Genomic DNA, 15,346 nt, shown 5'->3' on the forward strand with positions numbered 1-15,346 from the left:
TTATGTATCAAGCAGTGGCATGCGGTGAGGTCAATGGCTGGTGAGGCACACATGTATAAAAACACAGTTTTTATATCAAAACTCTGGAGTATAACAGGGAATATGATAGGGGAGGGAGTATGACAGGTGAGGTTCTGCCTCCCCTGCCTACCCTGACTGCACGTCCCTGGTATCAAGTGTTCCCCATATTTCTTATATTGTAAGCTTGTTTGTACAGAGCCATATTTACTCTGTTTCATGTCACTGTATGTTATTTATTAGAATCATGGTTAACTTAATGTACATGTTGGTGCTTTATAAATAAAGGATCGTAGTAATAATAATGTCTAAACACATTTATTAATATAGAGGTTGGAGAAGGCCTAATACAGCACATTTATGAGCTAATGTAAAGGTCTTTGGTGTTATAAACAGGTATCTAAATGTAACTCAGGTTACGGGTTAGAGAAATATACTGAATTAATAAGAATGTATATATGGATGTATATTTCATATATTTACACTTGAGGGAATTTAACTACTTAAAATTGGTAAAAGTATGTTGCATATATTAGTAAACATGTATGTGTTGCTACAAATATGTAAAAGAAAAACAAATATGCAAACCATATATATGATTTAATTAATGTATAATAGGTATATGTGATTCATGTATTTATATATGGGTTGATGTGGTACTTTTTTTCTGTGGTGAGGATGTACTCCAGTGTGTGAGATGTACATGCACTGTGGTGGAAGGGGGTGGAGTGATACCCCTGGGAGTAAGTTGGTTCCTGTCAGAGAAAGAGAGTCCGGTTTTCAGGAGATAGAGAACAGCTCTCAGCACAGCTGACAGATCTCTCCCTACAGTGTCACCCCCCTGTGTCCCGAGCAGTTTCGGGTGCAGGGGGTGAAGTCAGATAGTGAGCAGGGAAGCTGGTGGGAGATGTGGTACTCGCCCTGCCCAGAGAGGCGATTGCGGTGGCCAGCGGCTGTGTGGTAGCGGAGGTGGGAACTGATGGTGACAAGAGGTGCCCCTCTGACATTGAAGGTGGAGTTGCGGCACATCTTCACTGCTAAGAGGCAGCGTTCCAGGAGAGGGGACACACCGGCTGTTTAGGAGGCGAGGAGGCTGGAGTTGAGGTCAGCAGCAGCTGAGATGAGTCAGTCAGCTGAGGGGACTTGGCTGTAATAGGAGACAATGCAGCAACTAAGGGGCCGGACTGTTCAGCTGCCCGGGAGGAGACAGCTGCATCTAGCCAAATTCAAGGGTCTGTCAGCTGAGCAGAGCCCGGATAGCAGAAGTCCCCGCTACTATAGGAGGTGGTGAGCACCCACATAGCACCAATGGCAGACATAGGAGATATATAATTCACCTACTGTATATATGCTCACTATAGCCGGCAGTTAGATAGGAGAACAGGCAGTGAGTGATCAGAACACAATATTATACTCAGCACTTCCAAGAAATCTTCAGCATAAGAGGAGAGCTGGGGGAGCATATTAGGAGTAATTGTGCCAGAGGATTACATATATTGAAATATATCTTCCCCTCACTCAGGTATCATCTATATAACAACTTTATGTGAGGTAATTCAGTGACAGGCCTTCAGGTATTCTGTCACTGGGAAAACTGCTAATTCCAGGCGTTAAAGAAATTCAACTTTATATTTTGCAGTAGCTCCAACTAGAAATACTGCCAATTACAGGATATACACTTTTGTTGGGATAAATAAGTATATTACTACAGTTGCAGATATAGTATAGAGGATGTCAGAGCCACAGGTCAGCGCATAAGGTTACACTATGGCTACTTCCTCTGCTGCCTTTATGAAACGTCATTATTACTCTGATCCAACTACTTTACTGTATGAGACTATTCACACAAGTGGACGTGGATAACTGTATATGACTGTCATATTTCCGGGGATGTCGGATTCGCTGTAAGATTCTAGATTTCTGCATAGTTTCTATTTACGGATCAATATATCTCTATATAGATTATTCTGATGTGGAATAAATGTATTGTTTAGTTAAAATGTATGAATATATAAACATGTATAACTGTGTATTTCAAAGTTAAGGTATATAGCAAACATTTGTTATTGCCTAGGTATTACTTATTCATATAAAGAATTATAATCTAAGTGTGTAAATTAGCTGGAAGAGCACCGAGAGTTATTGGTGAACACCAAACCTAAGAGGGACAGGATTTGAACTGGATTACTATTATCATTTATTTACTGGGTTATCTACCCCAAATTACTTCATTCCTATTAACATTTGGGTTTTCCCAAGTAGGCCCAGACTGACTACTAATACTTGGGTGGAGGCACTGATAAAAAGCTGTACACCACTTAGAGGAATGAGAAGGGTGGGTACTGTATGTGCTTCTAAGTAGTAGCGCAATTCCATATACCATATTGTTATTACATAATCCTAAATGCTCTTATATCTCTCACATATTTTTGACATTTGATTTCAGCAATCAATAAGCTTAGACATTTAAATCACCATTATGAGCAGAGGAACACAGGAAAAGCAGGTAATCAGATGTATATATGGTATACGTTCGCCGGCCACGCGGCCGGCGGTAAATCATACCCGAATGCGTATATATAATTAATATCACACTCATATGTATACTGTATAACTTCCATTTTACAAAAATGAAAAAAATTAAAAGATTGTACTTTCTGTGCGTCTATTAAAATGCATATGTATTGTACTAAATTTTGCCTTGAAGAATCTGTGCATTATTCTATAAAAGCATTAGCACTCTTGAAACGGCTGTTAAAGCAATTTTCATGCCTCACACAGCACTGCCAGTCACCAATAATTATTTGGGGACAGGAATAATCTAGCAAATGGTGCATATAATATGCCAGCAGGATTATTAGAAGATGTACACTTCAAAAGAGAACCATTGAAATACTGAACTCCTCTATATATTATTTGCTACATCTGAGTGGGAAGGGATTTGTCATGAAAAGTACATATACACAGAAATGCCTAATACATTGTAGGTTTCAATACTATGGTGATAATGTAGTAAACAGTAATGTATGCAGTTTGTGCAATCTCACTTTCTCGCAGTTTTTGGAGTAAATCGCTTGTGACTATGGCTTTTCATACCCCTCGCACAGTGTGTTTATATTCGCCAGTAAAACCGGACTTTATTAGATTTCCCCGTATAGCTCTCTAAGGACAGTTATTGGTCCCCAACTAAGCATCTGCACAGACCATCTGCGACAAAAGCACAGGGTATTTACTTAGGTGTAAATTGCTCCCTTGTCAGTGCTATACCATTTGTGCTAATTATTTTAAGCGTCATGCATGTATTTTTATAAATAATTTTCATCTTTTGATGGGAGGATTTAGGCAGATGGAGGTGTTCCTAGATGATAGCAGGTTATGCATCAATATGCAAATATTTAAATAAAAGGGGGAGAATGAGGCACATATTGAAAGTAATTTCCTGTTTGACAGGTTGCTGCATAGATTTGTTTCTCACTACAAAGCAACTGCAAGTGTGACTGTGGCAATATTTTCAATGGGTTGCCTTTAGCACGGTGCACCCTCCAGGTAGAATGTATATGAAATTGCATTTCTAGATACATTTTGCCCAAAGTAATAAAAGAATTCAAAGACTTTCTAAACAGACACATTAAATATAACCAGTACAAATAAAGGATAATAATACTACAGAGGTCCAATTACTAGTGATGAATATAAGAAACATTTGAGGCTTGTCTGAGTAATACTTTAAAGGGGGCGATTCAAATGTTTTTGGGCGCTCAAATGTAATGGGGTCTGACAGAGCAATTCAATTGTTGCTCCGCTCAGGGGCCAGTGCAGCGTGTGCGCACCCAAAAGCATGGGGTTTAGCCGTGTATAGCATCTAACCCCGTCTAAAGTCCTGTTTTGGGCACCCAAACTCTCGTTTGAGTGCCCAAACAACCGACTTGTCACGCATTTCTGCTCGCCACCCCAGGATGCTGCGAGCAGAAATGTGTGCAGACAGAGGCTATGTGCACCCAAACAGAGAAACAAATGAATTGCTCCGTCGGGCGCCCAAAACAAATAGTCACGGCTAAAATAAATTGCATCGCCCCTAAGAGGCAAAATGAAAATGAAGTGTGTGTCCTAAAGTGATAGTAGTCCACAATGTGCACTGCGCTTGCCCTGCCCCTTAAACCTATGTTGTCATGACGTCACACCTGGGGGCAGGGTACGTCAGCTCTGGGAAGTACAGCACTGCCCGGACCGTCTTAAGGACGCTGTAGGCAGCTCTACAGACTGCAGGGTGCCTGGCCTAGCAGTCCCTTGGATGCTTCGGGCAGCTTAGCAGTTGCGCTACTGGCTGCAAGGTGCCATTCCAGACACCCTGCATGCCACATGCAAATGCTGTAGGGCAGTGACAGTGCTGCCCCCAGGGACCTGTGCTAAAGCAAAGGTCGCACACCCCTAGTTAACTTCCCCTTTCGAGATCTAATCTAACCTCTCTACTTGCAACTTAGCTATATCTTCCCTCTTTCTCCCCACTAATCTGAACCAGTATGGTATCTATATTTGTGAGCTGTGTAAGACAGTGAGCGAAAGTAGCAGTACAGCGGGCAGACTAGTGTGGTACAGGTTGAGTCTTCCATATCCAAAATGTTTGGGACCAGGGGTATTTTGGATATCGGATTTTTCCGTATTTTGGAATAATTGCATACCATAATGAGATATCTTGAGAATGGGACCCAAATCTAAACACAAAATGCATTTATGTATTATATACACATTATACACACAGCATGCAAGTACTTTTATACAATATTTTTTATAGTTTTGTACATCAAACAAAGTTTGTGTACATAGATGAAATTCATTTATGTTTCATATACACCTTATACACACAGCCTGCAGGTTATTTTATACAATATTTTTAATAGTTTTGTGCCTTAAACAAAGTTTGTATACACTGAGCCATCAGAAAGCAAAAGTTTCACTATCTCAGTCATGCTAAAAAAATTCTGTATTTCGGAATATTCCGTATTTTAGAATATTTGGATATGGGAGACACAACCTGTAGTGAGTTAGCTGAGAACAGAAGAGGTGCAGGTTCTAGCAGAGATGCTAGTGGGGGCAGGTTGCAACGGAACAACAGAGAAGAAATAGTGGCAAAGTTTAACCAGCAAGCACTGCAGACACAGTAGAGTTTTGTTTGGGAGCAGCAGCATGACAATAAGGCACAGCTACTGTCAGTGGGGGAAGTAATAAGTGATTGCAATTATTCTTCAAGATCTATTACTTAGAAATGTTATAACTAGACTTCTTGGTGCCCTGTGCCAGAAAGAGCATTGGCGCCCCCCCTATTTTTTAAATAGGGAGATAACACACCTGAAAAAGGGCCATGGCCTCATGGGGAAGGGCCAGGGAAGAGATAGGGGAGGCCAGGAGGTGCTGGGGATAAAAGAAGAGGAAGCTACAAGTGAGGATGACAACAAACAGAAAAGTGACAGGCCCGAACAGCGCCCCCTGCCCTACAGTGCCCTGTGCCATGGCACTGGTCACACTACCCTAGTTACGGCCCTGGCAGCTGTACTGAAAAGAACAATCTGCATACCCATCTGTAAGTACTCTTTCAACACTACTAATAGAGGTATGCAGTTGGGAAGCCGGCGGACCTAATCCCGAATGCCGGCTTCCCGACTGCTTTATCCCAGCAAGGGTTAAATGACAGGCGTCTAAATCTAGACGCCTGTCATTTTACCGACCCCGGGAGACCGGCGCCCGGCATCCCGATCAAAGGGATGCAGGGCGCGGACAAACGCGGTGGGGGGAGGGTTAGGTTTAGGGCTCCCGGGGGGGACTTAGGGTTAGGCACCCCCCCAGCAGGTTAGGGTTAAGCTAGGGGGAGGGAGAGTTCAGGCTAGGCACCCCCGGGGGATACTTAGGGTCAGGCCCCCCCGGGGGACTTAGGTTTAGGTGGCGGGGAAGGGGGGGGGTTAGGTTTAGGCACCCCTAAGGGAGGGTTAGGGTTAGGGGAGGGAATTAGGTTAGTCTATACTTACCTTAGGGACGATCAGGATTTTCACCCATGTCGTGCAGCCGCTGTTGGGATTCCAACCGCTGGACTAAATTCCCTTATAGATGGGTACTGAAAATTGTGACATTTCTGACTTATAACACCCTCCTAATGATCATATACATCTAAGCAATAGCTGAAATCTGCCAAGCAAATGCTGCTTTGTGAAGGCACATGCCATTTTCGTTTTTAAATAAATAAAAAATAATACATGATGCAGATTTTTGTAATGTTTTATATATAACTTAGACTACCGATTAAGGATCCTCACCCCTGGCACTGCAACCAAATGCTGACCACCATTGGCTTTGGTCATATTATTACACTCTGTGCATTGCTCGTGTGGGTGGTGTTGCTGCTTGACAGTGCAGGGGCCAAGGGTTCAAATCCAACCAGGGCAAACTCTATGTGGACATTGGATGTTTTCCCTTGCTCATGTGGGTTTCCTTCAGGTTCTCCAATTTCCTCACAAAGCCAAAAATGTACCATAATGTGTGTGCTAGTGTAGTAGACAAGTTTCACTGAGGCAGGGACTGATGTGATTGATTAAACATTATCTGTAAAGTGCCGTGTAATATATGTTGACCCTGAAGACCCTGGATATCTGAGGGGCACTGTGGCTCTGGGCTCAAGGAGTAGAGTCCTCACTGTCCAGGAGCCTGAATATCATTGCCATGTAAGTGCCTTATGGGTCTGGAGATCAGGAAGTAAAGGTCCCTTGTTTTTTGAATGAGGGTCCAAAGAGTATTCTGTACATGCACTGGGTGAAGGAGAACAAGCAACTCATGTTTTAGTTTGATAATAGATATACTGACACCTGTCTGCTCTTCCAGCTGTCAGGCCATGGCTGTGCAAGCCTGAATTCAGATACATACAGTACAGATTTGAAGACAGCAGCATATCAATTGCCTTTCTGACAAGAATAACATGCATTGCAATTTGTGTTGTTCCTTAACATCTTGTTAAGCATGCAGGCAAGAGTTAATAATTAGTTTTTGTGCATGTATATATTTACACACATACATATGCATAGACTTATATGTACGCACGCATCCTCATAGTCACATCACCTGATAAATTAATCAGATAAAGTCTGTGTTAGGTAACGACAGGTCGCCATGGGAACCAGGCTGATTAATCACATGGGACAGATTTTTGGGACAATGAGCCTATTCAGTTGAACTTCGCTCCCCACTTGAAATCCCTTTACACGGACATGACTTAGGTAACATCTAAAGTGGGCCACAGCAATGCCAGCCTTCCCTCAAACACAGATTCTCAGTATTTCAGTATAAAAAACAATGACAACATATTATCCCAATACAATACTCACAGTTATATCAGTAGCAAGTCTGTAGTGGAGAGTAATGGCACTCTACAGAAAATAATTTATACATACAAATAGGGTAGAAGGAAAGCACAACCAGCCATTTCTATCATGGATAGAAGTATATACACATGTGCTTACATTAGTCTGCCTTGTATTATCATATAATGCTATATATACTGCCGAACAAGAAACCAATACATATAGTGCAACATACGCAAACATGTAATCAGTCTTATTAATGAAGCCTCTGTATATACGGTAATTAAATTAACACATCTGTGAACCAATATGAATTTTATAAAACCGATTGTGTCCAATGTTTAAAAAGAAAAGTAGCTAAAATAAGATACAAAGATACAGTAGTCACAATGCCTGGCTCTCACAAAACCCAATCCCTCCATTAATACACACAGCAGGACATAACTTGGTTGGTGCCAGCACTCCCTAAACCGACTATTTATATACAGAGCAGAGAAATCTTGGCAGACATCTTTTTTAGGCTGTCAGTCATGCTTAAACACAGCATGGTACATTGTATGCAGTATAAGCCTGTATTCCGCATGCTCATTGTAAGCAGAGTGGGTTTCATTACCTGTTCAGCATTGGAAGGCTGACGCAGTTTCTGCAGCAGTAGTGCAGGGTAGGTGACACTGAGCAGCAGAAGGCAGCAGATCTGGGGTATAGTTGATAGTAGGGAATAATATCTGTAGAACTAAAGGCATAACATTCATTAACCAGCAACATTTGCTTATTTATACTATATAGTCTGAGTCAATGACAATCTCTCATTACAACTCTATCACTGGGATTTTTCAAGATGAATTAATTTGCAGTTTATTAACTTTTCATTTTATGATTTCTGTTCTGTTCCATGTTCTGTTGGTGGGAAGCATTTTATTCAGATGAAATTTAAACACACAGTAGATTATTTTTGTTTGTTAAATAGAAGCACACATGATCAGTAGCTATGTTTGCATAATGCTTGTAAATTATGTTGAGCAGAGATAATAGACTTTAGAATTGTTAAAAAAAATACATTTACAAATTGTGCCATGTTATTGTAATTTGTAACGTCCTCTTTTATCCTTATTAGAACTGTACTCTTTTCAGTTTCTATCACTGCCACCATTGCAATAAGGGAAACAGGGCTTCCACCTTTACAATGTATTTGACTATTCTGGTGGCTGGTTCACTCTCTGTATATCATTGTTTTTTTCTTTGTTGTTGTACAAAATAAACAGACTACAAATAATGTATTTGACTAAATAACATCCCAAACCAACAAATACTTGGCAGGGACCTTTGTGGTTCACTTATAGTACAGCTCGGTTCTCCCCATAGCAGGAGAGATCCAACAAAACAAGTCTAAAGCTGATCTCTCCTGCTACAGAGAAAGATGAGCTGTGCCCAGGCGTTCCAGAGGAAGTACCTGTACCAGGACATGAGTTAGCAAAATTAAGTTTAGGTCCCCTTGTGTACTAGCATGTCTGACTGTGCACGCACGGAGATGCCCACTTTGTGCGTCTTTAGACGCAGCCATTGGATGCACCAATGAAACTGCACCTGCCCCATGTGAGGTGCGGTATGGCCTCCAATGTAAAGTACTAAGCATCTGAATTTGCAAACAGTTATGCGACACGTACCCCACACTCCCATAACACGACCATAAGAAGGTACATCTCTTATGTACATCGGTACATTAGATGGTGCGTCTGAGCTCACGGGTGCCTAATACATTTCCAATATAGTTCTCAAACTGAGCTTCTCAATCGCTGCTGTGCCTCTGTATGCAGACACCGTGGGTCTCGTGCCATGTGTGACTTTTAGCTACTTAGACACATGCACAGATGAATACCATTGGTGATTTGCGCGGATATCGGCATTGCTTGTGTCTCAGAATCAGGCCCTAGGAGTGAAGCAGGTGGTTGGATGTACATCCACTGAAGGATTTAGAACATAGGGCATAGGATAGCTATCTGGCCTGTATGCCTCTCCCATACAAGTTGGTATTGATTATATTTATTATATATTTTTGTTTATTCACTGTTGTCCACCATTCAGCAATTATTTATTTTTATGCTTACCCTTTATTCATTTCTTTCCTACCTGTGGTGTTTGTGGGCACTCTGCCTTCTGCCATATTAATGCCCCACAGTGCATCCAGGACAGGATGGTACCCACTATATATCCTGCTGTCCTTTGTACACTGTGACATGCCACAAGAGGGTAGTACAGTGCAGGGTAATAGAAGAGCGCAAGAATTGTCCATAGTTCTGTCAGAGTAGAGCAAGTTAGAGCAAGAGAATGTCAAAATAAAGTAAACAATTATCACAAATAAATCCATGTCTCAAACATTATGGGCCTGATTCAGAGGTGGATACAGGGTCCATGCCACACACAGGGCCTGATTCAGAATTGGGAATAGAGTGAGATATCTCTCTCAACTGATCATCTTGGTGAAACCATGCTGCACTGCAGGTGGGGCAGATTTAAAATGTGCAGAGATTTAGATTTGAGAGGAGTGTTTCCAAACTGACATCTAAAATGTAGAGTGATAATAAAGTTGTGCAGTATTTGTGGGCTACATGCAAAAGCAGCCAGTATTTACCTCACATGCAAAAAAATGTATGTATTTATACCCCTTGCATTGCAATAAGGTTTGTTCAGGTTCACAGTTAAGTGCTATCTCTCTCTCTATTCCCAAGTCTGAATCAGGCCCTCAGTTGGCTGATGTTGTAAGTTTGTGCATGCGCCCTGATGGTTACCGCAGGTAGATACAGAGCGACTTTGGATGCAAAAGCTATGGATTTCAGTTGGCGATCCTGAAAGGTAACATGGCAGGGGCTATCCAAGCATGGGCGTTTTGTGCACTTGTTAACGCAATAGCGCTGTCACAGGGTGCCATGTTCATACAGAGATATTGCTCTTGCCATATGGCTGTTACAAGTTTCGCTGGTGCACCGTGACGGATTAATGCCGCTGCAAGTGGGCGTCTCAGTATGCACAGAATCATATGCAACATTAGGGTTAAAAAGCGGCAAATGATGCACCCACGGCTGTGTCAACCGCAGAATCAGCCCCTGTGTCTTTTACCTAGGTTTACAGTTATCATTATGTCCTATAATGAGTGCAAATAATGATGTGCATTGTATGCATGAATTGAAAGCAAACAATTTATGCTGGGTACACATTTAGACGATGGATCGGTCAGCAAACTGAACCGCTGTAGGAGTGGCCAATTGGTAAGCTACTGTATACACACTTACCAATCAGCTGTTCGATATGTCTGGACTGACATCACAACTGGGCGGGCATTTCAATTTGCATCCGGACCCCGATAATTAACATAATAAATAGATCCCTTAGAGTTGGGATAACTCAGATGTTGAGTCTTGACCCTATTATGTACAGAGCACCCAGGATTCTGTGTCTTTCCTCTGGAGAGACCTGCTCTGCTTGTGTGTCTTGCCTCATAGACGTCATGCACTGCATTTGTTTGTACTGCTACTGTATACAGTAGGTGAGAACGGCACTGCGTATCTGTGACTCGCACTTGTGCTACCTCAAAGAAAAGGACACACATGCATGTCCTATTCTATCTAAGGCGAGACTGGCAATGCATTAATGTCCAGCTCAGATGGGTAATTACCTTCCAGCCCTAGCAGTATCAGATACTAATATATTGTTGTGGCTAAGCTTGGGATGGACATTACAAACCCCGCACCCAAAGGTTGGCAGTCTTCCAACATCAATTCATGCAATGGCTAGTCAGGGCCGGCTAAGCTGTCATGTGCTGCACTGCCACGCCCCTTCCCTCCCCCTGAGCGTATACCCATTAATGCTAGCGGGAGTTCAAGGGACTGGACTTTAGGCTATGGCGCTCTGGGCAGCGGCGTATCTATAATGGGTGCACCTGCACCCATATTGTATAAAACTTTCCTCTCCGAGGTCCCGCATCGGGTGTCTCAGTGCTGCTCAAAACGCAGGAAAATGACAGCCGCTGATATTTTTCCAGCGTTTTGCGCATGTGCAGTGAGGAAATCGCCGGGAAAATGGCGGCAGCACCATTTCCCCGGCGATCTGTGCATGCGCAGTAGACTCTGGGCACACTTTAGTGCCCAGAGTCTACTGAAGCTGCGGTTGCCTGTCAAACGCATCAGTCGGCTGCCGGGGAGAGAGGAGGGGGCCCCAGATGGAATGCATACGGGCCCCCTCCTCTCTTAAGATTCCCCTGCTCCGGGTGATGGCCTTGAGCCGCCACTGTGGCTAGCTGCCATTACATAAAAACCCTACGATGGTACAACCATCTATGGTTATACTGTACCCATGTGCAGAAGAAGCTGAAGCTTCACGTGTACACACATGAGCTGTGTGCGGGTGTCCGCAGCTGAGTACAAGTAGTCAGCCATTGGAATGCATTGGTAAGCAGCATCTGATAAGTGGCAACCAATGCAATCCATTACAATCCACATTTTAAGGATATCCATGCTTGAGCACAGGCGATATAATATAATAGTACCTCCAGTCCTCAGAGGACCCTAATAGTCCCAAATGGTGCATGTTTTACATGTCTCCTCAGATGGGTTGGGTACGGGATCCCGGCGGTTGAGATGCTGACAGTCAGAATCCCGATGCCTAAAGGTAAATAGCCTAACCCTAACCCTCCCCTTAACCTACCTTTCCCGCAGCCTAACCCAAATGTACCCCACCCCTACAGCCCAACCCTAACCCTCCCCCTAGCGACCAACCCTAACCCTACTACTTACTGTCGTGATGCCGGCGGTTGGGATTCTGGCACCGGGAATTCGACTGCTGTCGGCATTCTGGTGCCAGTATTCTGAGCGCCGGCATACCGACCGCTGGAATAGTAACTACATCCCCCTCAAAGTATATAAGTGAAATAATTAGTACCACCTGTGGATCTTTTAATATGTGTCAGTCAGTTATGAATATACCTGTGCTTTAGAGTAGTAGAGTATTGAATACATGCACTGTTAGGCTTCCAAGAAGATTGGAGTTGGGAAACACTGCCCTAGAGATACTCAAGTTTGCTTATGGAAGTACATGAGGTGGCATAATTTGAAAATAAACTTACCTTTGTGTGACCTGCATGGCATGAAGGTAAGTGCGGTGGGATCCAGCAGCAGACGACAGATTGAAGAAAATAGTAACCCGAAGACTGCACAGGGCACCCAGTTGTTCCCAGAACCCTCCAGGAGGTTCAGGGGGCTGCGGATTGGGCAGAGGGAGAGGTGACAAGTGAGAGAAAGGGCAGGACAAGGGGTGTCATTTGGGGAAGTGCAGGTGATCGGGGGCGGTCAGCCATGTGGTAGCAGAGTAGCAGAGAGGGAGATGGATTAAAAATCTACCTGAGGACACCGGGAAACCCCCAGCAGCAGGAAATGCAGAGCTTTCGCCGTCGAATCAGGAAAGATAGAAGCAGCAGCGTGCACAGCTAGGAAAAAGTATATACACATGGTGTATGAAACAACATAGGTAAATAGGGATCACGGTTTATTTACACTATTGGTAGCCGGCATAAAACTGGGAAATTATGGTATATTCATCAACTGCAGTGCCATTAAGATAATTTACCGGTGTTTGGCACTGTGGTCGGAAAATGCAGTTTGCGGCAGCCGGCAGGGGCAGTTTTGCACTTTCATAAATTGAAGACATTTTAATGCATTCCAGCCACTGTATAGAGTCAGACCTATCATGCTGTTATTACAATGAGCAGAACACAACATTAATTCCACACTGTATATCCACATTGAAAGTGAGTTATCATTGAGTTTATATAGGGAATACTGTATAACGGTGATTCCCACTGTTAAATATTTTCAAATTTGCATAGAGTAGCACATGGGACAATAATTAAAATGCCAGGGAATTTCATGAAGCAAAAATGTACATAGTATATAATTAGAGGTTATAGAGATGCAGCTGGTAGCGATGGTATACACTCACAGATACAGGTGCCAGGATTAGGTGGTAAAGTCCTTCTGACAGGGTTGGGTCACATGGCAAAATAATTCTGGGAGAAAAGTGAATAAACCATGAGAGATATATTTAGTATTCAGATCATATTATCATTGACATATCTTTTATAACACAATGATTAAAAAATAAAAAAATTACTAAAACCCTGGGTTCACTTACTCGTGGGGGGGTATCGTTGGTTCTTGTGGATCATCAATGTACCAGTCATCATACGATAGATTGTCCTGTTCAGGATTCCCCTCTTGTGTTGACATAATGCTGCCCGCTTACTGCTGGCGACAAGAAAGACCCTAATTTATATACCCACAATCATCTGACCACTCTTCACAGCATCCTTTTGTTTAAGGGATTACAGACATTCCCAAGGGTCAGAAAATGGCAATGGAATGCAGTAGCAGAAAAAGTTATACACTAATACTTGTATAAATGTATAGAGACTAATGATAAAATAAAAAGGAGTCTGACAAGTGTGTGAGAATGGAATATCAGAGTTGAGTAATAAAAGAGAAGAGACCTGAGTCGAATTTCCAGGGATAGATGTATGTAGAAGACACTGCATGAACAATTGGGGATTGTGTGTAAACTCTTCTGGCTCCAATATAAATCAGATGTGACCTTTTCTAACTCCTGCGACATCTAATCCCATTTTACAATGACTGACCAAAAATGTCTCCCAGCCCCTCATTAGTAATATGAGAGTACTAATTTATGAAGCCATTTATGTCATGTGAGTATAGACCCTGAGAGTGACAGTCTAACAATGATCTTGTTTTTTCAGATTTGTTCTGCCTTATTGCCCTGCTGTCTCCCACTTACTGATCTGCTGTCTAGCTCAGTACACTTCCCTGATGTGACCTGAAATAACCTGCCTTCTGAGTTTTCTTCTCTTATTTATTGACCCTAGATAACTCTTTTGCCTGCCATGTTATCCTTATGTAATCAAATTCCTTAACAGGTAATTATTTGATGCAAGGCCTTTTATCCACTTGTGTTAAAAAAAAAAACAACTACTTTTACTACTGTCATGAACACTAGTAACAGCTAGCAATGGGCATGGGACTCCTGCAGTCATGAGCAGTGACTGTCGAGGAGATGTATCAAACTTTCTAGGGTGGACAAGAGGAGTAGTTGACTATAGGAACCAGATTCAGATTTTTCTTCTCATTTCATAGAATGTAATTCATAGTTGCTATGGCAACTTCTCCAGTGATACAATTCTGCACACTTTAGAAGGTTTGATACATTTTCCCCCAGTGTCTTTTGTGTAACCTCCATTAACCACCTTGTCTCCCACCTGACCACAAGGTGCTGGTTACCTATGTGATTGCATACAGCAGTGGTTCTCAAACTCTGTCCTCAGGACCCCAAACAATTCACGTTTTTCAGGTCACCTGGCAGGAGCACAGATGTATTCATTACTTACTGACACATTTTAAAAGATCCACAGATGGAACAAATTATTTCACTTGTAATTCTGTGAGGAGATCTGGCAAACATGCACTGTTTGGGGTCCTGACGGCAGAGTTTGAGAACCTGTGGCATACAGTATCATGCCAGTAATACCACTTTACCATCTGACTGCTGGGCGGCAGCCGGGATTATGTTTCACACACCCATCCTGGATGCGACCCGGCTGAGACCCCTTACAGACAGACGGCAAGGCCCGGTACTAATGCCGGGTTTATGACGTCATCTGGATCAGGTGATTAGCCCTCGCTTGGCGCTGGCTCTACCTATGCAGAGAATGGGAGCTGGGTCGCATCGACCCAGTTTACCCGTTCATACACTGCATCACGAGTCGGGTTGAACACGCTTTCAACCATGCCCTTTCCCACTGCGCAGTAACCTGGGTTGCTGCATGCTCACATGCAATAATTATTGCTGCTAGTGTAAAAGGAGCATAAGTAACCAGAGTATAAAAAAACGAATTTGGTTGTACTGTAGCTAGAGATTTGTCTTTTTGC

At 42.8% G+C, this 15,346-nt stretch overlaps 1 protein-coding gene across 4 annotated transcripts in view; it reads right to left on the minus strand.

The window, feature by feature from the left end:
* STRA6 (signaling receptor and transporter of retinol STRA6) overlaps positions 1 to 15,346 on the minus strand; it is a 92,950-nt gene that overhangs the window by 73,501 nt on the left and 4,103 nt on the right. For 2 of the 4 annotated variants that reach the window (XM_088446212.1, XM_088446214.1), the window contains exons 2-7: positions 13,542 to 13,651; positions 13,350 to 13,416; positions 12,752 to 12,837; positions 12,478 to 12,611; positions 9,489 to 9,655; positions 7,975 to 8,094 (exon numbers count right to left, since the gene is read on the minus strand). In XM_088446212.1, the coding sequence (XP_088302338.1) occupies positions 7,975 to 8,094; positions 9,489 to 9,655; positions 12,478 to 12,611; positions 12,752 to 12,837; positions 13,350 to 13,416; positions 13,542 to 13,636 (669 nt within the window). In that variant the 5' untranslated portion in view covers positions 13,637 to 13,651. Of the gene's footprint in view, positions 1 to 7,974; positions 8,095 to 9,488; positions 9,656 to 12,477; positions 12,612 to 12,751; positions 12,838 to 13,349; positions 13,417 to 13,541; positions 13,655 to 15,346 lie in introns of all 4 variants that reach the window. The other 2 variants (XM_088446211.1, XM_088446213.1) reach the window with 1 other exon arrangement.

Source organism: Taudactylus pleione, unplaced genomic scaffold (genome assembly GCF_031769625.1).
Source record: "Taudactylus pleione unplaced genomic scaffold, aTauple2 ptg000019l, whole genome shotgun sequence".
Taxonomy (NCBI): domain Eukaryota; kingdom Metazoa; phylum Chordata; class Amphibia; order Anura; family Myobatrachidae; genus Taudactylus; species Taudactylus pleione.